The sequence below is a fragment of the Helicoverpa armigera genome, chromosome 2 (genome assembly GCF_030705265.1).
Source record: "Helicoverpa armigera isolate CAAS_96S chromosome 2, ASM3070526v1, whole genome shotgun sequence".
In the NCBI taxonomy this organism is placed as follows: Eukaryota; Metazoa; Arthropoda; class Insecta; order Lepidoptera; family Noctuidae; genus Helicoverpa; species Helicoverpa armigera.
This window is the reverse complement of record NC_087121.1, coordinates 4,667,268-4,693,070: the sequence shown is the minus strand read 5'-3', so window position 1 is coordinate 4,693,070 and position 25,803 is coordinate 4,667,268. Positions and strand designations below refer to the sequence as shown.

General features: G+C 36.1%; 2 protein-coding genes across 2 annotated transcripts; both read left to right on the top strand.

Moving 5' to 3' along the window:
* The first annotated feature begins 6 nt into the window (after positions 1-6).
* LOC110375412 (E3 ubiquitin-protein ligase SMURF2) lies at positions 7-9,225 on the top strand. The gene is made up of 12 exons (XM_049843562.2): positions 7-163; positions 269-307; positions 518-659; positions 1,488-1,588; positions 1,989-2,247; positions 2,495-2,707; positions 3,404-3,543; positions 4,707-4,939; positions 5,402-5,587; positions 5,974-6,213; positions 6,384-6,571; positions 6,820-9,225. Exons 1-12 carry the CDS (start codon positions 109-111, stop codon positions 7,466-7,468), a joined length of 2,445 nt encoding a protein of 814 aa, XP_049699519.2. The 5' UTR covers positions 7-108; the 3' UTR covers positions 7,469-9,225.
* A 631-nt stretch (positions 9,226-9,856) lies between these two features.
* On the top strand, positions 9,857-24,679 carry LOC110376671 (uncharacterized). Its single transcript, XM_021335236.3, has 4 exons — positions 9,857-10,212; positions 19,745-19,876; positions 21,647-21,833; positions 22,979-24,679. Exons 1-4 carry the CDS (start codon positions 10,038-10,040, stop codon positions 23,034-23,036), a joined length of 552 nt encoding a protein of 183 aa, XP_021190911.1. The 5' UTR covers positions 9,857-10,037; the 3' UTR covers positions 23,037-24,679.
* The last annotated feature ends 1,124 nt before the right edge of the window (positions 24,680-25,803 follow it).

The window sequence follows — 25,803 nt, the reverse complement described above, 5'->3', positions numbered from 1 at the left end:
TTCATTCATTCAACGAAATAAAAATGGTGGTCGAAAGTTTATGTGAAAATCGTATGAAATCATTTTGAAATTTATTTTATCCAGATGTTTATTCCATAGTTATAAAAGATGTCCACTCCCGTTTCAAACCGCAAATACGGAGCACAAAAAATACGCCTGACTAGTTAGTATCTGGTTATCCAACCATTTCCGCTACTTGGTGTGAATATTTTGCTACGAGTATGTAATGCATTCTTTGTAATTAACTCACTTATTAATTTGTTTTTAGTTCTATGTGCCAGGAATTTGGTCAGGAGGGATCTTTTCCGTAAGTACTGTTTAGCTTATGTACTAGTGTAAAATAATTAAAATTCAATTGAGTATGTTTTCAAGGTGAGCACCACACGACCTGCTATGAATTTATATGAAAATAATAAGTTTAGAGGGATTACATTGAAAATTCAATTAAATCCAACTATAAGCGTGCATTTAATAACCCAGCCTTAATACAGTATTAATCATTACTTATTAATTTTAGGTTTGCCAGACCCCTTTGCAAAAATCTCAGTTGATGGCAGTGGACAGGTGTATTCCACCAATACTGTGAAAGCAACCCTCGACCCAAAATGGAATACACACTATGATCTATACCTAACCAAAGGAGACGGCATTACAATAAGGTACGCTATAGTTAGCATTTAACATGTTTATGAATGTGTTGATGAGTCCTCAAGCAATTAAGAGCTTCATGTTGTCCTTAATTAGAAACGAAATGTTTTAGTATTTAGTATCTTACTCAGAATTGAATGACACACATTCCTTTATTGAGTATGATGGCCTGTGGTATTATTATTTGTCTTGACAAACAACGTTACATTATTACATGAAGTAGGCAGTTTTAATGTAACACAAATATAGCGTTAGTCTTGTGACTAATATTGTAACATGTTATTCTTAGTAGCTAAGTGTATCTGTTCAAATAATATCTGTGTAGTGAGTTGACCTATATGTAGAGTTTCATTGCTTATCTCACATGATTCTTATCAACTTGTAACATTGCACATCATGTACTGAAACTGAAGTGAAAGTATCATAAGACTGCAATGTGATTATCAATTTACATGAAAGCAGGAACTGATGACAAGCATGATAATTATTTTCATACTAAGCTTGTACTTTCACTACTGTAGGATCATTAAACTAAATAAGGAAGTACATATTTTGTTTGTAATAAAATGTTGAGCTCTATAATTACAAGTAACAGTAATTAATCCTAAGAAATGATAATCTTAAATCAACTTGTAAGATTGCATTCTTATACTGTTGTTGGCCAGAAGATAAATAGATAGCTTTTTATGATAAAAAAGAAACTGGGTATAAGAGCACATTTTACTCACTTTTCACTTTCTGGGTATTAAAAGAACTTTCCACAGGACAGAAACTAGTCTATTATATTGGTTACCTTCATGAACCCAAATAAGGTATAATAGCATAATGTCTTCTTACAGTGTATGGAATCAACGCAAAGTCCACAAAAGACAGGGTTCAGGATTTCTGGGATGTGTAAGAATACAACCGTCTACAGTACACAAGTTGAAGGATACAGGATGTAAGTCAAAACAATTATGTAATTTGTGTGTACTATCCTATCATGTTCATATCTTTATTAACCAATTTTGATTTTACTGTGTGTTTGTATTACCCAGAATTTAATTTTTGTTCAACCAATGCAACACAATAGTTTGACCTGTTTAATAGGCAGCGATAAAAAGCTTGTTACTACAAAGTCAATTTCCACTACCATATGATTTTAGGTAATTTCCGTTGCATGCATTACATGCAAAATTAAATTACAGAATGGTTAACCTTCACATTTAAAATGACCTCTTAGAATCTTTTTAAAAGAAGACTTTATTATTGTATGTACTTGGCACTGGTACATTACAATGTTATAGCATCTTAAATGTGACTATTATCTTTATCACTGTTTAAATGGTTGGCCTTAACAGACCAATGTCTGGAGTTATGCGAAGAGGGTTCGGGCGAGACTTGCGGCGTTCGGGGCCAAGTGATAGTGTCACTAGTGTCCCGAGACGCGGCGAGAGGTGAGCCGGCGACAGCGGCCGGGGAAGGGTCCCCGCTAGCGGTTGTGGGCCCCGCCGGCGATGTTCGCACACCCAGGGACCCACGTGACCAGCCGCCGCCACAGAATGGAACGAGGAATCCACTGCCACAGCACTGGGAGGAGCGATTTACGTCTAGTGGCAGGTTATTATTATTTTTTATTTTAATGGAACTCCTTACTGTTGTATTCCAAGTTTTAATGTGAAAGTGTAACAAACAAGCACTTCTTTAAAATATTCATAAAAATGTAATGTTTTGCCAGTCATAATGTAAGAATTAAATACAAGGAAATAGTTTGCAAAGCCATACCATATTTCTATGTTAATTTATAAAATTCGGAATGCTCATCTTTCTGTTCTGACTCATTTGTTATTTCATCGTACATTTAAAGACCGTACTACGTGAACCACGCGTCCCGGCGCACTCAATGGGAACGGCCGACATGCGAGGGTTCGGCGCCTGTCTCGCCGGCGGCTTCCTCCCCTCCCTCCTCCCCGACCCCGGCCGCCACCCCTTCCACGCCCGCGTCACCGGCTTCACCATCCTCACCAGTGTCACCGGCTTCCGATACAGATGTCAATCATGCGACTTCCATTTCTCTAAGGTTTGTATTCTGGATATTGTTCTTTGATTGAATATTGTGGTACAGATGTTATGAACTTAGTAAAAGACGAGATGATAGGGATATTGGAATTTAGAACTTTTACTTACTTTGTAATCATTCATAATTCATAAAGTTTGTAGTATTGTTTTCGAACCCAGAAAAAAATTCATGTAGCAGCATACAATGCACACATGCTGGTAGTGTTCGATGTTTAGTTGAAAGCATAATAAACAAGCATTCATACATACCTATGATGATATTATGATGCACGTCAACATAGTCGCTGAAATTCTATGTAGTGCGATGTTACTTCTATTCAATGTGACAGAGTAATAAAGTAAACACTTTTAGAAATACACACGAAACACTTTAATAAAGTTAACACTGTTTTGAAGAGTTTCATCTATGGAGTTTTGATGCCAGTTCTTCTCTTTGAAACCGGGGGGGGACCTAGATATTGATGTTTCATAAGAACTATATGAAATACCCGCCGTTTACCCGCGGTATCACCCGCGTCCCGTGAGAATTACCGCTTATACCGGGATAAAATATAGCCTATGTTACTCGCAGATAATTTAGCTTTCTAATGGTGAAAGAATTTTAAAAATTCGGCCAGTAGAGTTTATCCATTACAAACAAATAAAGTTTTCCTCTTAGCATAGACAAACCCTTGACTGTGTATACTTTATGTTTCAGGCCAGAACCACAGCCGCAGACAGCGGTAAGATCCCGCATCCCTACCGCGGCGTCTCCGCCCTCGAGCTCGGCCGCTAATCCCACGACGCCTACCACGCCCTCGACGCCTATAGCCGCCACTGACTTACCACCTGGTTACGGTAAGTTTCGTTATACAAGAGGAGTATATAAGTAAAAAAGTCTAGTATATAAATAACTAGCTTTCGTCAGCGGTGTCACCTGCATCTCGAGGGAAATACTTCCCGGTACTGGATAAAAAGAAGAACATACTTTATTCTGTTGTAAAGGCTTTCCGTAAAAAAGGAGCAAATATTCATACAAAGTTGTATTAGTAAGGATGGTTTTCCCGACCTTCCCATGACTCACAATTACTAAGGTCAATGTAAGTTAAGGAAATGACATGTTGTATTTTTTGTCTCCAACTAGTTGCAATTCAGACTTGCAAAAACCTATTATTATACAAACATATGATTTGCTTATGTCATTATGAGTGTTGAATAGTGTTCATATCCAAAACAAGGTTATTTATTGTTAGAGACTGACAATAATGACCTAGCAGAATAACAATGTTCCTGTCATACATATAGTTGCGAGCTGTTTTTACATTCTTTTCATAATCATGTAAAATCTACACTTATAGTATTGACCATGAGATGTCTTTAATATATTCATGGCCTACGGCTTATCTTTCTGACAATAATCTAATGCTTTTTCAATGAAACAGCGGCCATATATATTTGAACAATAATTGTTACACGGTCCTATCGAATCCTCTACATGGTCTGACGAAGGACGTAATATGTAACGTGGTCATTACAACGCTTATTTGTATTCAATTCATACGCGCTTGGTGACTGCCTAACAATGTGTAACGATACATTGTTACCGGCACATCGGTCTAGTTGTCGCAAATGTAACTTCCAAGTAAAGAGGCCTTGAGTATGGTTCAAAACTCAGACAATTTATGTTATCATTTTTTTTCCAATGCTTTAATTTGAATATGTATGCTTTATGTCTCTGACGAATGAATTTCATCGAAATTGATTCAACCATTTTCAAAGTTCTCGTCACATTTGTATCTTATCCACTCTGAAAATGCATACCTTCTCTTTATAAGAAGGGTCTACTGTTTTGTTAGGAGTGACCAATAAATGGCAGATGATGTTAACAACTGTCTCCAGTATTTATCTCGAAACCAAGTTACATCCATGTTTGTTGTTTTTACTACATACTTTTGATAGCTTTGTTGTTTTTACCCTCCTTATTTTACCACATGTGTAAAAAGATTATTTGTCCATTCCAGAGATGCGAACAACAGCCCAAGGCCAGGTATACTTCTACAACTCTGGCACGGGCGCGTCGACGTGGCACGACCCGCGCGTGCCGCAGCACCTGCGCCACTGCGCCGCCGCCGCCGGCCCGCTGCCGCCCGGCTGGGAGATGCGACATGCGCCATCTGGCAGACCATACTTTGTGGACCACAATAATAGGACTACGCAGTTCACTGATCCTAGGTTGGCGCTGTCGGCTAGACTTGTGAGTTGTGTTCTGTATTTGAGATATGAATTCTATTGGACTTATGTGTTCCCTTTTGAGTATTTAGTACTTTTTGTGATGGTCTCTGTGTATGAGTTTTGGGATATGAAAGCCATAGCTCGTTTGTTACCGCTCATACCATCTGCCTGCCCTTTTCCCAACTATGTTGGGGTTGGCTTCCAGTCTACCCATATGCAACTGGAAACCAGTGTTTTACATGTAGCCTATCTAACTACCACAGCCCAGTTAGTTGGGCAACCCGATATCCGTTGCTAAACCTGGCATCTGACTACCCGTAGTGACTGCCAAAGATGTTCAAATGACAGCCGCTTGTGCCATGGAGGAATATACGAGCGATAACAAACACACCAGGAATATATAGTGCATAGCTCAAGTGATATCACACTTTTCGCTATTAATAATTCGTTCTAACTATCCTGAAATCTATAATACAATTTGCAGCCACAACCGGACCCCGTGACAGTGGCGCCTCCAACTCCTGCCGCAGCCACTCCAGCACAATCAGCAACTGAACCTTTAGACCCCGACGCATTGCCGAAATACAAACGAGACTTAGCTGCTAAGGCCAGGGTGCTTAGAGCTGAGCTGCAAGCATTGCAACCGCAGACTGGACATTGTAGGATAGAGGTATGTATCCTTCGATATGACATAACAGTGTGTCCTGATAAAAAGTTTGTAGCCATATCATATATATATATATATATATATATATCCATGTATTTAATAAAAAAGTAACATTATAGAACTGTTTGATAGTTCCGCTATGTATGTTGAAATATTTTTTCAAATTGATCTAATTGTTGAGATGATAATGCATTTGGCTGAATAAATATGTTTGTGATCTTGTAGAATACATTCAACTGATAAATTCAAGAGTGCAAATATATTCACTCAACAGAAAATTATTTGGTACTAGACACATATAATATATAACCAATATTTCTCGGGAGATGCACATAATTTCGATATTTACCACTTATGTACTTTCTTTATATTTTGTTACAAACCGTCAGGTATCACGTAACGAAATACTAGAAGAATCGTACCGGCTCGTAATGAAGTTACGAGGCAAGGAGCTGCGAAAACGTTTGCTGGTGAAGTTTCGCGGCGAAGAGGGACTCGACTACGGCGGCGTGGCGCGGGAGTGGCTACATCTGTTAGGCAGAGAATTGTTCAACCCGCACTATGGGTTGTTCCAATATGCGAACGCGGGCGACGATCGATATGCACTGCAGATTAATGCCGATTCTGGGGTAAATATTGAGTACACTTATTAAATTAATAAAAAATATCTAACAGTACACACAAACAACCCAATTTTATTTCGCTGTCAGATATAAACTTTTGCTATTGCCCTGGACTTAAAATAAATACACAAATCAAGACTTCTCATTTCTTATTTTCTCTTTTATTTTTTTTTTAGGTGAACCCAGAACATCTGTCATACTTCCACTTTGCCGGGCGGATTCTCGGCGTGGCTCTGTTTCACGGGCACCAACTGGACGCGGCCTTCACTGCGCCATTTTATAAGCAATTGCTCGGCAGACCGATCACATTGCGCGATATTCGTGACGTAGACCCGGAGTTACATCGCTCACTGTCCTGGATGTTGTAAGTAAATTGAAAATGTTATGATTGAAAATTAAATCACGTATGAGTTTGGATGGTTGTGTTCACGGTAAAAAATTGTTGGATCATCTGTGCAGAACTTTTATCCAGATAAATAGGTATTTTATTTAAGGAACTTAATCTTGATCGATAGTCGGGTATCTTTATAAATATCTTACTTATTTGTCAGCCAAGTTTATTGTATGCAAAATAAATGGAATCAGAATAAATTATTTTGTATATAATTTCAGGGAAAACAGTATTGCCGGCGTGATAGACACAACATTTTCGGTAGAATGCTCTTCATTTGGGGCAGTCCGCAGCGTAGAGCTACGTCCAGGCGGCGCCAACGAAGCCGTGACGGACGCCAACAAGCGCGAGTACGTGCGGCTGTACGTGGCGCATCGCTTCACACGCGGCGCCGAGCGGCAGTGGCTGGCGCTGCAGCGCGGGCTCGCCGACGTCATCCCGCCGCAGCTGCTGCGTCCACTCTCGCCCCGCGACCTGCCGCCGCTGCTGGCCGGCCGCGCCGACCTCGACCCCGCCGACTGGCGCCGCCACACCCGCCTCAAGCACGTCACCCCAGACGCACCCATCGTGGCCTGGTTCTGGGAAATCGTAGAAGAATTCGATGCCGAGATGAGAGCCAGGCTGCTACAGTTCGTCACCGGCTCCCGACGAGTGCCCTTGGCTGGCTTCAGAGCTTTACAGGGATCGACCGGAGCGGCAGCTCCGCGACTGTTCACACTACACCTGGTAGCCGACGCGTCTCCCGACTCACTGCCAAAAGCGCACACTTGCTTCAATCGTCTCGATTTACCTCCCTACCCGAACAAAGAGAAACTTCACGATAAACTCAAACAGGCAGTGCTCGAAACGGCTGGTTTTGCCGTCGAGTGATACAGATATTATAAATACGTGGTCTTGCTTACTATCGGATAAAAAAGGATATTTAAGAATTTAATTCAAAATGTGTTCATATAAAGCCTATCAGAATTTATGTATTTCGGGGATTGTACGTGTAAATATGTTGGAGATTAGGTTGGGTACTAAAGAAACTAGTCCGGATTGTTTTGGGTATAGATAAAGACAGTGATAATGAGACTGAGGAATTTCTAGATGAGATGTCATGACAAAAACTGCCATTGAAAGCTCCACTGAAGACAGTTAGTTTCACACGAAATCTTTATTGTTGATTGATACATGTTAAACCAGGCCATGTGCGCGACTCATTTATTTAAATTACTAACATATTTTTATTTAGTTAGGCCTTATTCTTTGTCTTCTGCTGCTAAAATAAAAAATAAAAACTATTAATTATTTACAAGGATAAGTGGATCTTCAGTAAGGTGTTGGTTGCACATACGAGGAATTTATGCACATTTAATCGCTTTATGGCTAGCTATAATAACGCTCAAATTTACGTTGTTTATTTACTTTTCTTTTTTAATTTAGTATTAACTCCGTCAGATTGTATGATCTATTTATTTACACCAATATTTCCAGTGAAGCAAACATTTATTGGGCTTCCGTATATTTCAATTTTAAATAATTTAAATAAAGCAATAGCAATGTTACAACTATAGTTTTCGTGTCTAAGTCGAATTATAAATATAACGGCATAATAACATAAGTTCTATTTTGCATGTACAAAATAGATGGTAATGAATTAGGTATTTGAAATATTTTTGTAGAATATATTTGTATATAATTTTAATAAATCAGTACAAATGGAAAAGTATGCTGACGTTATGCATGTACACATACTTTAGCATTGTAATTCCTTTGATTTTCGAAATTACGTAAAGGCGAATGCTCATGCTTTGGTGCCTTATTATGTTATTAGAAACATAAGTATCGTATTTCGATGTCAAAACGTGATGGTTTTTATTGTTTATGACTGAATATTCCGCTGTATTCGACTTCGAGCATATAACTTCCAATTTGTATGAAATGTGTATGATAATAATCTTGTATTTTAAGGATAGAACTCGAAAAATCTTCATTTTAATCAAGCTATGTATTATTTATGTATTGGATGTTTTTTACAATTGTTTATTATTTTGATCAAATACGATATTCCATGTGAGAGTCACGTCTATTCTATTGATGTCTTTTGCTGAAAATAGATAACTCAATTCCATAATAGTATAGTATGCAATTATATGAATTTATAAGGCTCAATGTATACTAACGCAGAGTTGAAATGTGTCACCTATCTGTATGATAGCATGTATTTTATCTCCACTATGTATGATCATTACTTGGGTGTACAATGAGACAATGCTTCGACTGTGTCAATATTTTCGTGTTACATTTTATTTCGACATAGCGACTTACAATGCATTTACACACTGAAAAAAACATGCGATTATGTAAATGTGCCTTAATAATTTAAAGGCTTGTATCAAAGATAATGTGATTTTATATCTCTGAAAAGTCCTATGTCGAATAAAAGAAATGCGTTGAGCCTCTGACGTGACTGTAGCTTATTAGGCCTAGATATTATTATTATAGTGTATTAAGAGGATCAGTGCCTTTACCTGTTAAAATAAATGACTCTAATTATAAATCAGCGACTGTCTAGTGATATAAAACTATTTATTAGTGATAATGAATATTTAAAATTATAACTATTACATTATTTTTGCAAAATATATTGATTTTCATTTCACACCCGCATTAGCTTTCTGAAGGAACTACTTCCTGCACCAAGATATGTAAATGTCGAATTACACACGTCGGGCTACACAACAATTATTTACCCTAACGAGTAAGCTATATTATTACTGCAAAAAATTATCAAACTATGTTCAGCAGTTTGCATAGACACACACACTCACATACTTTCGCCTTTGTAATATTATTTCAATTGATATCATTAATACCATCATTATAATTCAATCAATCAATTAATTTAATTGATTGAAGTGTTTATAAAAGTGTCCCTATTTTAGATAGAAGGGAAATATTGTTTTTTTTTTTATATCAAGAATGGATTTACCGTCGACATCTCTCGAAGATGTTGCAAGTCTATTTATTTTATTATCTGTGAACGAATGAATGGAACAAAACTTTCATTCAGTTAGTCAAACGAGAATATAATGTTTGATGTACAAAAATACGTTTAGTACTGTCCTCCAGGTATTTCACAATTTTCAACAGCATTATATACTGATTTTTACAAATCGTTTTCAATTCTTCAATTTTCAAATGCAATTTCCTGAATATCAACGACCTTCCTCTTCGTTTGACAACAAATATAAAGTACAGCACTAATCCAGATAAACCACTCTTATTAGTCTGTGCAGATAAATAAATCGTTGCTCACGCATGCATCACGCTACTCTGTAGCGCTGCTAGTAGTCTGTTGTGTTTACTTGCTTGATCTGCGCATAGTCCTGTGAAGTGCTTTTAGTTATTTTATTACCGAAATCTTTGTTTGCGTGGTGATAATATTGCTTTGAAAATGCCTACGAGTGCAGTTTATCAGCCTACCACAGTGACCTATGAACAGCAACCTACGGATCAGCGATGGAACTGTCCCATCAGTTACTTCTCTCGGCGTATGGCTTCTAGTTGGAACCGAGCCGTATGCATGCGAGTTGGATTATGTTTGGCGGGCAGCACGCTATTTATTATCGGTATGTATAAATCCTCTACTACTGGAGATAATTATTTTGTTGCACACAAGCTTATATTTTGTAAAATAAACGTAAGCAGTCGTCAACGATTGCATAAAAGTGCAACAAACCAAGCGCATTTCATTAAATTCGTGACGTTATTTGGTTTTCATTAATTAAGTTTATTTATATATCCACTGTTATCAATTAAAAATACTATTGTTCTCATAATTTCGTAAAGTATTCCGAGAATATCTTAAACATTAAATTTCTTATAATCTTTGAAATTCTTATTCAATTTTGAAAAATTCTAATAAGTTTCCAGTTATAAACAATTCATACTTTAAAGTAAGATAAGGTTATAGAAATAATTAGTTTTGCTTGTTTATCCAATCTATATATTTTTTTTATTGATGTCCATATCAATAAACATGGTATTGTAGTTACTAATCTACAAGCTACACTATCATCTTTTTATGTCTAAATAATTATCCAATAAAACCTTTTGTGAATAAGCAACTAGAAACCTAGTAAACCACTCATTTATCTAAATAACAATCAGTACAATTCATTTATATCTAAAACTATTTGATGTTTAATTTTTTAAGAAAAGGCAGCACAAAAACTCCTTCAGCACTTTCTATGAAAAAAAAAAAACAGAAAATTACTTCAGGAATCCTTAAATGCACTTTATTTATCAAACTCTAATAATGCAACTTAAAATAATAACATCAGCATTATTACCCACTTTCTGAGGGGAATACTTCCATAACCCGTTGATACGGGTTATGGATAAATCATCATCATCATCAGCATCAGCCTATGGCAGTCCACTGCTGGACATAGGCCTCTCCAAGTGCACGCCACTGAGATCGATTTTCGGCATAACCCGTATAAACAGTAGCATATGTGTTATTCCAATGTACTGCATAAGTTTCACCAGAATACATTCATTAAGTATTAGTACAAATGTGGGTTTACACTAATTAATATCAGAGATAATGTTATAAGTATCGTAAATCGAAATGTACCTACCTATTAATAGTTACATTTTAACTGTAATAATTTAAATGAACTGGTTATTAAGTCATACTTTAACCACAATGTGTTAATAGCTATAGATTGAAGCCAGTATTATTTATGTTTAAAAGTAAACTAACAGATGTCTTGTATGATTAATCATGCAATCATTATTGTCATGCGTATATATAGACTAGAAGAACTGTCTAGTTAGTGTCTACTTTGTTTTAATTGTAAAGCATATTTATGACAGATGTAATTTAAATACTTTAATAGGTTACATCTCTCTACTACTGATTGTTAAATAGGAATCAATATAGCCATGAAATATTTGGTACCTTGTACCTACATTCTTTATTCATTGCTCCCAATCTTGGTTGATTCAATTCAATAATTCAGTGCTCAAAGTAGGCCAGTCATCACTCAGAAGAGTGGTAAACATATCACTTTATAATATTAATACTAGCTGAATTCCCCGACTCTGTCCACCTTTGCCCCAGTGGACTTCTTCCTGCAACTTTCCTGAAAAAAAAATTGCTTTCTCAGGCTCTAGTCTCGATTATCTGTGCAACAACTTTAGTTTCATTTAGTTCAGTACTTATCGCATGAAAGAGCAATAGACAAACATAAATAGTTGCTTAATCTCAGGAACTACTGGCATAGATTCTACTGTTCCAATTTAAGTGTTCAATGACCCATTTATCCGGAAGCGTGAAATAGTTCCCTAGGGACACGCATTTATCAGCCAGTTACAATAAATATTTGCGTCCGTCGTTAATTATTACGAAAATACTGTATTGCTGAAATGAATGACAGCCTTTTCATTCTCACTTGTAGTAAATTATTACCGGTCATAACCAATTCTACTTTCGTGCCTCCTTACTTATTTATTCGAGAGCCGTAACTAGGTACTCCTTACTATGTACCTACTTGAGTACCCACATTGTACTCACGTACTGAATCATTATGTATTACCACGGCCACTATTACTACAACAGATTTTATTTCCTCCGTGCTATTATGACTGACGGACAATTTCCGTATTATAACAGTACGTTGTTCACAAAAGGCGCATGTAGCCATACGAGGATTCGATTCGATACGCAGATAAAGGTGCAGAACTATACGGTTTCACGATTAGTATTCTTTGGATGAACCTTGAATAGCGATTAAATTTATCTGTTACTAGCTGTTGCCCGCGACTTCGTCTGCGTGAGCAATATAGAATTTCCAATTTCGTTTATTTAATCATTCATTGCTCAACTCCCGTAGGTGATAGCGTGATAATATATAGCCTATGTGTTGAACCGGCCCCCAGGTAATAGTCTTGCAAAATTTGATTTAATTCCATGCAGTACTTTTGAGTTTATCCGGGACAAACATACAGACAAACAGATAAACAGACATACAGACAAAAATTCTAAAAACTACATATTTGGGTTCAGAATCGATTATGGATCACCCCCCAAGTATTCTTTACAAAAAATATTCAATGTACAGTTTTGACTTTCCTATCATTTTATTATATGTATAGATGGTAAGGCGCGGCGCAATTACCGTAACGTGTGGTAATATTACCTTCTTCCCAGTTTCCCGAACTCCTAATCCTACGTCCTTCATATGTATGAACCTATATAACGTAAGCCGTCGACCTGTAACCACACGAGTAAAAAACGATTTTACTCATTTGTCTGTACCATTTAAATATTATGACGTAATTTTGCCAAAACTCGTTTCCTATAAGATCAACGGTTGCCAGGTGGTAACTGGTAATCGCCCCTCCGAGTAATTGCACCACCTACTTGTAATTTGTCTAATTTGTAATTTTACAGTTAAATAAAAAAAAACGGTAGTAGGTTACCTAAAACATTAAACAATTAAAAGATAACCACGATGAAATTAATTTTAATTACAATCTAATTGCGCTATCTTCAATCGATTACAAAAAGAAATTCTCACAATCGTGCTGCTGCATTGAAAATGCATCTTAACCGGCCTCATCGTTCCTGTTAATACCTACCTACTATTATTGAGCTTCGTGTGAGGGAGGGGTATTTTTTATCTGGTGGCGCACGCTACGGGTGCACGAGTAGCATCGATAAGCGTCGATTGCGTAGAGTACACATACACAATGAGCGGTGGTAGTCGTAAAAGGTATCGGGTGTCCGGTGTGCGCGGCGCTTGCGCCGGTCGCCGGTGACGGTGACTCATCCGGTGGCTGCGTGCGCCGTGATCTGATCACGACGAACCATAGAAAGCGAAAATATAGACAGCACTTTGAACCTTTTTTTTGGTCTTAAGAGCAATCACACTGTATGTGGTAGATAATTGCCGTGATTGGTAAGTGTGATGAAGCTTTTACGATTGCGTGAACGAGGCAATTTGTGAGCGAGCTTTTAGAAAGGTTAAAAAAAAAATTAAACTATTATTGCGCAAGAGGACGCAGCTATCATCTCTACTTATTTTTTTATTGACAGCCACCCAGCGTACATTATAATTCCACTAATTAACATCTATTGTCTATTCATTACATAAACGTTTTATAAAAACTGCAGATCTAGTAGCATTCGATGTCTATGTTGTTTAATGGAACAGGCATTGCAAACGAAGGTCGACAAACTCCACTGAGGCTCGACTGCCATGACGTTTCCGTAATAGGTGCTTTATTCACTTCCACTTTGGTCCTTGAACACGCCACACACGTACATGGTCAAGAGAATGTACCAAACGATTCTGTCTGATAAAAGTAAAGATAAAAATGGACATCAGCAGAGTCTCATTTGTAAAAGCTAAATATCTTTTTAGAAAATCAAGTTTGTAATAATTATCTTCAGAAACATGGTGAACGAAGAAAGGTTATTTCTTGGTCCTGGATAGGGCTGCCATCCGTCCGGGTTTCCCCGGATTTGTCCTCGTTTGGAGGCCGTCCGGGGGCCGTCCGGGCGGGGTTTCAAGAAGTGTCCGGGGAAAACCCGGACACTTTTAACAGGGACGTCTTGACCTATGGTGCTGGGTCCCAAAACTCAAAAATTTTCGCCCTCGCTTCGCTCGCGGCTTCTTTTCTTAACAGGGTTATTTTTTGTTTCGTTTAGCTACCTTAATATCCCAATATTAAAAAAAAAAATTGCGCTCGCTTCGCTCGCGGATTTTTCACTCTGCGGATTACTTTTATTATACAAGTTTAGGTGCTTTAGTGACGCAAAACTCATTTTTTTTTGCTACTTTCAACATTTTTTTGTCTAACCTATCAAAAAGGGAGCACCATTTTAAATTCCTTTTATTAACAAGAAATTAACTCCTAGTTTCCATATGAGCTTTCTTATTTATGATCTTCGAAGTAGGTACTCATACTAGTCATAATCTTTCAATACCTACTACTACATGAGCTAGAGACGGCCCTGACTTTTCATGTAAAGAAGCACCTCATTGAATTTAAGTATATGGTAAATGTATAAGGTAAATTTAAGTAAATGGATAAAAAATTAGGTCTTGTTTTGTTTACAAAAAAACACACTCGTCCGGGGAAAAAATACGATTTACGCCAAATGTCCGGGTTTTTTTTCATGTTTGTCCGGGTTTGGCGAAATTCGAGATGGCAGCCCTAGTCCTGGACATAATAGAAATCAGCTGTAAAAGTGGTTCTCTATTATATCCAGCAAAGAGTGTTATGTGAGTGACGTATAAATACGTCTCTCCCTGTTGACCAAAAGATTTCTTGTAAACCTTTCGCCCGCAAATAGCATTTGGTTCTATAAAAAATCGTACATACAACACTTTGACTATATTTTTTATCAAACCATTTTCACTAAAATTCCTTTCTTTCATTATCACAACGCTGTGGGACGTATGAAGAAATTGCGTAAAAAGTTAAACGACAAAAAAGGCTTTTGTAAGAAGCGACGAATCGAGAGTTTCGGCCATCGAATGACTCCACAGCACTCGTAACTTAAACGTGAAGCGGAGGAAAGTAATGACTTTCCTCGCCCGTGAGCGAATACGAGCCCCGCTGTCGTAATACACCAACATTCAAGATCTAACAATAAAACTTTTAATAGATTTCAAGCTTCAATGTTAACAGGTAGTCGCCAGGTAGTAAATTTATTCTTAGTCAGATATTATTATTATTATCCAAACAGCAGCTAATACAATCTTGTGAATCTCATAAACTTTGCTGCTATATCGAATCGCGGCACGAGGAATCCAAATTGGGGTACTCCATGGGGAAATTTCTACTGGCTCCTAGCAATAAGATTACCATAATTATGGGAGTATCTTCACCGGCGTTTGTATTTTAAATAATACCCCTCGGTCCTCTGCCTTCCTTTTCGGTCCATAAATGCGTGATGTTGTGTTAGAAATCACAATAGAGCCTTTAGAACCATTATGTTGCGTAGGTCTCATTTGAGGACTGAGCATAAACCGTTGCGACAAAAACTGGATTGTGTCAGTGGGTATGGTAGACAATGCAAATGGAATATGAAATTGTTTCTAAGTAGCTATGGATTACTGCGCGGGTGTGTATTGTTCTAGTTCCATAGCGGGTGAAAGCCGTCGAGTGCTAATGAATCACTAATGTGCAAGCTGCCCACTGCCTTAACCTACTCCTTCCGCTGCAGTGGCCCATTTTCGCAACACTCCGGGCGCAGTAGAACCTCGATCGAAACCAGTTTTAAAACGCTTCGATTCGTGTCCGACAGTTTTGTATCTAATAGAATAAGAGCACGGTTACGTCATGTCTCTGTTTTTTTGCATCCTCAAGTTTATTTAACTTCAGATTGCTATCAAACTTAATAGGACTTATGTATGTCGGTATATGATACAAGTTGTTTCTTAATCTCGTCTTTTTATACAGCAATTGGGACCTTCGATTCCCTTATTTACAATGTTTAGTACCAATATAATATGCACAGCTTGACCGTTCACCACAATCCACCTGTTTATTTCCGTAGGATGTCGTCCCACGCCAGCAACAAACCGCTTACTTGATTCAGAATAATTCAAAACAAACCAGCACAAATAATATCATTAAAATCATTTAAGACTTGTATGCATACTTCTATGTATGCATCCACATATTTCGTTAGTTAGATCTATCTATCAGATGAATTATTTTTTAACTTCATCAAGCATTGAAACTACACATATTTTTATAGTCTTTTATTTATTTAAAAGCAATAAAGACCCGGTATCAGTTAAAAAAGAAATACTGTGTGTTCGTGCACGTGCACTACCTATAAGACACATAATGACATAACTTTACTAATAGACTTACATCATAGTTTTGTCAAGCCATTCGCTGCTAAAAATTAAACAATGTTTTTATATTCTAAGATTTTCTTATATACGCTTCTTTCCCTTAATTTTATTAGCTTGCAGAGCAAATATTGTTTCTTGATAGGTTTCCGTCAAAGTACTTAGATAATGTTATTGTTGATAGTTTCAACATGATTAATATCCATAATGTGCATGAAAATGAGTAGGCATAGGCAACAACAAGTTTCTCTTTCTATTATAATGTAAACTTGCTCTCGATTTTGCTCGTCCAAAGCCCACACGAGCTTCGGTACCTTATAAAGGTAAAGTTTTGCAGTAAGAGCTAAAGTCGTCGACCTTTAAGTATGCTAAAGTTTAAATAAACAAAGCAACGACTGGAGATTAAGCTTTAATAAGTAAATACCATGACAGTATTTTCTCTTACATCGCATTTTGCAATCTGCACATTTGTGCCATGAAATGGTGAATGTACCAGTTTAATTTAATGATACTAATTACCATAATTACAGGAACTGCATTATTAACAAAGGAAATGAAACTTAATTTGGTCAATAACCAATGTATTACAGAGTACCTAGTCTAAATGACCTACAGACCGCACATGACCACCTATCTTTACTTTTGAAATTATTTTCTCCGTGAGTCTGCGTTTTGGTGAATCCTGAGCAGTTATAGAAACTAAAGGAATCTCACACGATAACCTTCCATGTAATTTATGCTAAGGAAAAATTCATCAGTTTCCCTGAAAATACTACCTAAGCAAGTTTTCAATAACACGATTCTGCAAATTGTTCTATAAATTATAACCTTGCCTTGTCACCGTTTAATCTGATGTTATAGTCTAATTCGCAACATGACCTAGCCGTAATTTTACTTTAGCAATCAACTATTTTAAGGAAGATAAAAGTACCTAAATTATCAGAGGATCTTTCGTAGTTTCCTTCAATAAGGACATTGGGAAAACCCAAAAAAGGGCGCCGTTGAGTCATTGGCGAAAACAGTTCATCGATTCATGCCTCATCGTAATATTAAGAATATTTCTACATTTCCTTAGGGTTTACAAGAAAATCAGCACGTTCTTAATAATTAACAGGAAATTAATTGTCCGAATAATTTGATATACCAAATTAAATTATATTCAAGCAATCAAGATTGACGACATTTGTACGGATTTTCATTGAGCTCTTTAGACCAAAACTAGTTGAGATTGAAACGAGTCTGTCATCAGGCCTATGATTAACTTCATACAAGTAAATGGTCTACGTCCGGTGAACAGACTTGTCAAGGTGAATCGGTTCCTTATGCGATATTTTAATATCATTATCATTTTAACATAGCTGAATTATACTTAAATTACTAGCACTGGCCTTATGTTTAAAACATTTTATCAGCAGCGGGCCGTAACTAATCCACATGTTTTGTGAGTGTACCTGTTGTATAATGTTTTAATCGATTTCAAATACAGTTGCACATGCACATGATAAATTCAAAAAATATATTAAAACTACAATGAATTGTTGGATGTCTAAAGGTTCTATCTGCAAATTAAAGTCAATTGTCCCTAAATTCTCTGAAATGATCTAATGAGGTCCTTCCTAATATTGAAGAATCCGTATACAAGAATCCCCAGTGCAAAAGAAAAGTTCTGAGTTACATCTCCATAATAATATCTGAGTTGTGTTGTACGCAGGTATATAAGGCTTGCGTTATTTTGTGGTTCAGTGTACATTATTGCCAAGACTGGTATTATAGTGGGTCTCGTGTTTCTCGTTTTGCGCAAGTCCCAGGTGCGGTTGCAGCCACGAGATGCGGTCGTTGATATTCCTATCTGTGTCGGTTTCGACTATCGATTCCTATACTTATTCACATGTATCTGTTGTCATGTTGTATCTCAGTTAGATCTTGTATAAATGAGGACATTGTGTGAACAAAATTTGCGGATGGTGGTTAGCTGTTTTCCTTCCGCGATTATACAATATAGCGATTGCAAAGTATCATGAGTGCAAAATATCATGATAGGTAAAACGGATACAAACTGACCCAGAATACAATGCAGTATATATAAATAAATCAGTAAATAAATATTCCTACTTATCTCTGCCAGTTTTAATTAGCATAGAGTATGTACAATACAGTGATTCATTGTATGTACTCATATCACAAGTACATTGACCTGGCCATTTGATTGAGTCTCGTTATATAAAACTGGTTACATGAGCGTGATGCAGGTGTGTCGATAAATAATTTGCGTCAATTCCGCTTAGCCGAACAGCAAAAAAACGTTTAAATACTTTAGGTAGGGACTGGCATATACTATTAAATGTGATTCAGAATCAATAAAGTCAGCCACTTCTTAAGCTAATAAAATAACCTTTAACAAATCGTAACTAATCTGACGACAATAGGATACTTTAATATATAAAGAAATGTATTACGTATTAATCATACAAAGAAAGGAAATCGGGTATGGTCTATTCTTAGCTGAACAAATACCAATCGAACATCTAACGCTTATGGCCATACGGGTGACCCTATCACAACTAAATCTTAGCTCGTCCTTTCTTATACTTATGAGCAACATTCGTGGTCACGTGAAATCATAATATTTTTTAACAGATTTTTTATCTCATTTGCCAGTGCAGCATAGAGAATTCACATAGTAAATGATGTGGTCAGGAATGGATTACATTGCTAAACATAGACCTCAACTGAATTTTATCTATGCATGCCAAACACGTCTACTAAATAGTATTTTATTTGATTCTTCATCTTCGTTTTGTGCTTTTATTTATAAAGGCTGGCTATCGCGACCATCACCTACATTTCTTTGCTCATATATACATGTTTATTTATTAACTAATAATCAAGCCAAAATCAATATTCTTACTCATTTAAGATGCCAAGAGCGTAGTTTTATTTGGCTAAATATTAGTGGTATGGTAATAAATGCCAATAAATAAGGTATTGATGGTCACATGACTGTATTCGTTGTCTTTAAACGCCATTAAAGAAAAAATCTCTTCATCGATAAAACGTTGAACAAGCTTGCTCTAAAATTCTGGAATAGTAGTTAAGCCAGATCCCTAATCTAATATCTGGCAATGGAGATTTCAACACCTCTAATAAGTTTGTTGTATTACAGCTATACGCGAACATTGTTGAAAATTATCCTTAGTTATGTATGTTTAAATTAATAAAATAATTAGGGGCTCCCATCGTTCTTTCATATTCTTCATTAATTTCATTTATCTATTACCAGGTTTGGTGCTGATCATAGTGGGAGGTGTGAAATTCTCCAATGCCTCTGAACCGGACCCTCACAGCTTCGAAAATGGCGTCGGCGAACTGGTTGCAGGCAGCGTCTTAATATGCTTAGGAATGGTGGCCGGCTGTGAGTATAATAATATCCTTTAGTTTACTAGTTGAGGCTTACGAACCGCCTTAGATAAATCTGAAACATGTTATATAGTGTTGTTGGACAAGTTTCTAACACAGCGCAACTGGATTGCATTTGGTTCCAAGCATGTTTCCCTAAACAATTTGTTTCCAAAATTACCTGACTCGATTTTCCCAATGGCATTGACAAGGAAAACGAAATTATGAGATGTTTGTATTTTCCCAAAAACTGGTATCCAGAATTAGGTCATTCTATTATTAGGTATTCGTTCAACATTTCCGCTACATGAAATAACGAGGGGACTCATTATCAGTCATTAGGCTCGCTCATTACAAATGCATTTCAAAGAATTTCTTTTGTGTCGAGTTAATTTGCCTTACTCGTTACGTGGTCATCTATCAGTTTTGTTTCGATATAGGGGCTCCAATTACTTATCAGTCGTACCTGCAATAAAGATTACGAGTGGAGATAACTCTGCAGTTAATATTTTATCAACTGCAGTTATTGGCATAGCCAATTCAGACTCAAATATGGACATCAATGTAACATATCATATTACTGACTGAATTTGAATTTATTTCTTGACAGCTGTACGTTTTAAAGATGAGATGATTTATAAGACCAGAAATAAAAAAAAATACCTTGAAATTTTCCTTAAAATACCCCTATTCTCTGTATTCCGAGAATAACTTTGAATAAACTACTTATACAAATTTTCTGCGCCACGTATTCGAGCCTGGCCAAGCCTCAGCTGACCTTTACGTAAGCATAGATAAAGTCATGATAAGGTGCATTTAAAGAATGATGGCCCACACCTACCAGGTGTTTATTTTTCTAGCTAAGTTAAAAATATGCAGGGTCCTACACGTGATCCATATCAGATAATGAATACTATGATCCTTAAGAGATGCTGAAATGAATCCTCGTCTAGTTTAGTCAAACAACTGCATTAATATCTCTAGATGTCCTTAGTAGTTACCATCTTGGTAATTTTCCTTCTTGCAATTAATGGGCGGCAAAAGATACCACGGGACTATGCGAAAATAATAAAACTCAACTTATGGTATATTTCGATATTATACAACCTCAGTCTAACTTTTTGGATGTAACCTTTGCATAGGAAATGATATGTAATGACTTATGACGACACAAGGTATTAAAATTGTTAATGAGTATATTGAATGTATTCTAAACTCGTTTAACTTGGCTACCTCTGATGTCATAGTCCAAAAACGGCTATTGCACAACCAATCTCCGTTGATATTTAAGTTGCATAAAATAGGTTTTACTGTTTTCGCAGGAAACATAATAATAATGTTCTCCACTGTTGCTCTGAACAAAAAGCCCTTTGTATTTCTAATATTAGATACATTCCGCACCATGTGACAATTATGGACGTAGCGAATTCAAGGTAACTGCTTATGTAGCTTCATGATTTCAATTGAATATCTTTGTGCCTATTTGAAGCAAGATCTTCGGAGATGAAACAATATTATTTCATGCTTGCTGTTTCCCCGCGGTTTTATCCACATCCAACGGAAACTTCTTCCCTATCCCGACAAAATATATCTTACCCTTTGTTACTCGGGAATAGTCTAGCTTTCTAACAGTCAAAGAATTTTTCAAATCGTTCCAGTAGTTTCAGAGTCTAGGGTACAAACAAAATCGTGTTTCCTCTTTATATTAGCTTTATATCTTTTTATTATCTTTCTATATTAGTGTAGATGTAACCTTAGGTAGTAAAAATGCTACGATATCTTTCAGTATTGGGCATATCGCAATATTCGTCGAGATGGGGCAATGGCAAGGAAGCGCCGACGAGTGGTGCCGCTGCGCTTACGGCTCTCAACCCTTCGACGGATCCCCTGGTGGCTGCGCAGTACGCGCCGGTCCGTGACGCACCTCCCGCGCCTGATGACGAGATGCGCAATCTAATGGACAACAAAGACTGGTGAGCAATTTGTATTTTAGAACGATGATTCCGTTTTGCATGTTCGCGTAATTGGAATAGAACTGTGGTTCAGGTTTAGACAGCTCGATGCCTGTTAATTACCATAAAATAAGATAAGGCACCGATTGCAAGAATTATGTATTGAATCAAGCCTTTCTGCTGTCATAAGAAACTGTTTTAAGAAAACTGACATTTATGATGTCGCTGAACTTCGGCCTTAGTTGGATTTACTCATCATAAGCCTTCCACATGAATGTTCAGTTTGATGGCACGTTGTATGTTTTGGCAACATATCTTAGCATGTTATTCATTAGCAAACGATGGCGCCACGTCGCTACGCTCTGTGCTAATCTCCTCATTTCGCGTGACACTCATCAAGATGTATTTATAGTTTTACTATTGGGCAGCAGCGTTAGTGCCAATCTGAATTAAACTGGCTGAGAAGGTTAACCTCTCTATAAAGAACATTTAAACAATACATTTTCAATAAAACAATAAGATGTTGCAACTGTTGAAAGTATTCGAATCTAAAGGTGAATCACATTGAGTCACCCCTTAACGGTAGTTAGCGGGCTTGTTAGGGTCGTGATGCTAATGCAACAATAATGACTACCAGCTTATTGTTATAACAGCAGCGGATTTCTTTTGTCAGTATAACTGTGTATTGCGTAGGATCTAATATGCAATTATGTATTTCAAAATCGTGACTCATCAACGCGGTCAGTCACATACTGGTCTAAATCCAAACTACTGAATAAACACAACAAAACTAGTTTAGTTTGTTTATGAGGTTTACGCCTACGTTTCTCTATTACAGTAAAATATACATCACATTGAGCTACTTATTACTGAAGTGACTTCTACTGCAAAAAGACACTAATTTGCATGTGAACTTAATAAGATGTTTACTAAAATTATATCAGCACGTTCGCCTGTCTATTGTTACCGATCGGCGCCGTGTTGCGTCGCGGGCCGATGTTAAAGTTCGCGCCATTGTCTTCGCTTGTTTACCTCACGATTCCTAGGGTGTAACGAGACTGATCACACCGACGTATTTGTTCTGGAAACATACCTAACTCGTGTGAGACTAAGCGATTTGTTCAACTTGTACGCTCTATTGTAACAACGTTGTTTATTGTTTCCAGCCTGAGCAGTGCAGAGGAGAGCGATAAGATGCTGGATGGCAGGCCATCAGTTGCGTAAATACGAATATTTTTTATTATATACGAGATTATTATTACGAGCTTAGGCTAGTCCTAATGTCCCCCTAATTATGTAATGAACGGTGTTAGAGATGCGTTACAAGTTCTTAGCTAAGCATAAGTAACATAGAATTTATTTTTATGATATTTCATCGCAATGTTTAATGTAATCCGAATACAGTAATGTATCTTTAACGCCGCTCTGTTTCGTGTCCATAATCCATGTTATCTTAAGGTTGCATTTTGGTACAAAGTAAAGAAGTACTTTACAATAAAACACTTTAGCGAATAATTATTTCTGTTATTCGAAAATAACGTGTGCTTGTTTGTGTGGTATCTAAGTTTATATTATTTTATGGTGCACTGTAATTCACATTTGGATAATTTTGATATTTTAATTCGACTTATCATACTATCGCGATAGTATTTAATTATTAAGCGGAATGTAATCCTTAAGAAATATTTTTTGTAATGTTAACTTGTCTTTATGATGCAACGGTTAATAAGCATGACAATTTACTTATAATACGTATTGTAAGACGACCCTAAACCCTGACCTTTGTCAGAGAATAAGACTTGGGAACATTGCAAACTAATGTTTTTACCATTACCTACATACAATGTATGTAAATGTGTATTTTTATTTATGAGGTCACTTTAATATTTAAGATGTGTTTACTAAGTATTCTTTAAAGTGTTCAGATTGAATATAATCTCACATTATAATCATATGCATTTAAGCGCAGCTACCGTTTATATCATCAGACCCTCAACATTATTATGTACTTACCTAGAACTACACTTTTTTGCAAAATTGTATCAAGCTTGATAAAATTCGCCCTTATTTTTATGATATATTTAATAAATGACAAGAGGCCAAATTACTGTCCAGATTTATCAAAGTAAGATTAATGATGAGACAAATGTATTTGATAAATACATTTTAAGGTATCAAATATAACAATTTGAAAGTCCAAAGTATTAAAGATTAAATATATATTCGAGCAGGATTTAAGAAATCTCAAAATAAGTATTATTTTTGTCAGAAAAATATTGTATAATTCTGTTTTAGAATTTATATGTCATAGGTATTGTATTAGAAAATAATGTCTTTGCTACGGCTGACGTCCTGTACGAACTTATTTTCCACATCTCATCTATATGCAATTTCATCATTTTTTCCTGCATATATTTTATAAAATTATAATTATGTAGATACTAAAAATACAATAAAAAACTGTTTGGAATCGTAAGAGTAGCTTTGTAAATTTAAATGTTCTCAATATTTCTCAAATAGATTGGCAGCATTTGTCTTACGTAATACGTTAATAATGTAGGTACGTTAAATTATTTTTATACCAGGCAAATAGATTTTCTGTGTTAAAAGCATGTAAAAGCAATTTATAAACATGTAGCATATATAGGGCTTTAATGTAGAATAAAAATCGTATTTTATATTACTTTTTGAACCTGAATTGTTTTAGTTATTAATTTCGCGATTATATTGGTCAACATACATAAAAGACATTTTAGTAATAGGTAGACTCAAACAATAAAATGTGCCGGTTTATAACATTAATGTATAATATTTTAGGTCGTAAAATACATAAAAATCGTCGCGAGCTGTATTTCGGGAGCCACAAAAATGTCTATATTAGGTACACGTTTACTTCTAAAAGAATAAAAAAAACATTTTTATAGGATTGATGTTGAAGTAAAAGTACCGAGTAGCTGCAACGCAAAAACGACACATAAATCTTCAGCCTCTAGCTAGAAAATAATTGTCATCATAACTCTACGGTGGGTTACACCATTTAAGTATAATAGCGATAACCTAACCGTTTTGTTGTTCAAATCGCCAATTTAAACAACGGGTGGCGAGTACGCGGCTGGTTATGGTTTGGTTATGGTTATAATGGTGCAACTCATCCTTAAATTATTATTGTTTAATCCATTTATTTTTTGACCGTCCTTAGAGTTAAGTGAGTGGGCCGTGAGGTACTTAGAAGTTAAGTTTGTCCTAAAATGCATTGTCAAATAGGATGGATGCATAGCATTTAAATGTTTAATTTCTTACAAATTAAGATATTAATTTATATTGAGCTCTCTCTAAAAATATGTAAATTTTGTCTTGAAATTGCAATATAATTACATCACTTATTTACCACTGCTAAATAATCAATTCCTGTAAGTTTATAGTACCTATCGATTTAAGTATTATGAAGTACTTAGTGTTAAGAAGCAAGATTTTTTTTCACTTTACATGATTTGTTTCTTAATTTTTTCTTGACACTCATGTCTCCAACCATGTATAAATAACATACTTCCGTTTGCAATTATCTGATTGATACATATTTTATAAATTAAATGAATCTATTTTGTTGCTTATTTTTTGTATGTTAGAATTTTATTGATATTATATAAAAAAACACTTTTGTATTTATTTTTCACCGTGAAGAACGGCTTGTTTGTGTCCAACAAATGATTAATTGAATTGTTTTTAAATTGTGTAAAGGCATGCAACACAAGCGTTGTTAATTATTTAACGATCATAAATATGGTTTGATAAAATAATTACAGAAATATGAATGACCGCCTTTATTGACATTGCTTGCGTGGCTATCTTTATTTGCAGGTAACTTTCCGAAATATTATATATTTTATATTATGTACTTATCAATGTTTCGAAGAATCCTGAATAAAGTTATATACTTGAACATTTTAGTTTTATTGGATTATGCCTATATCAACATCGGAAGTAGCTGGAA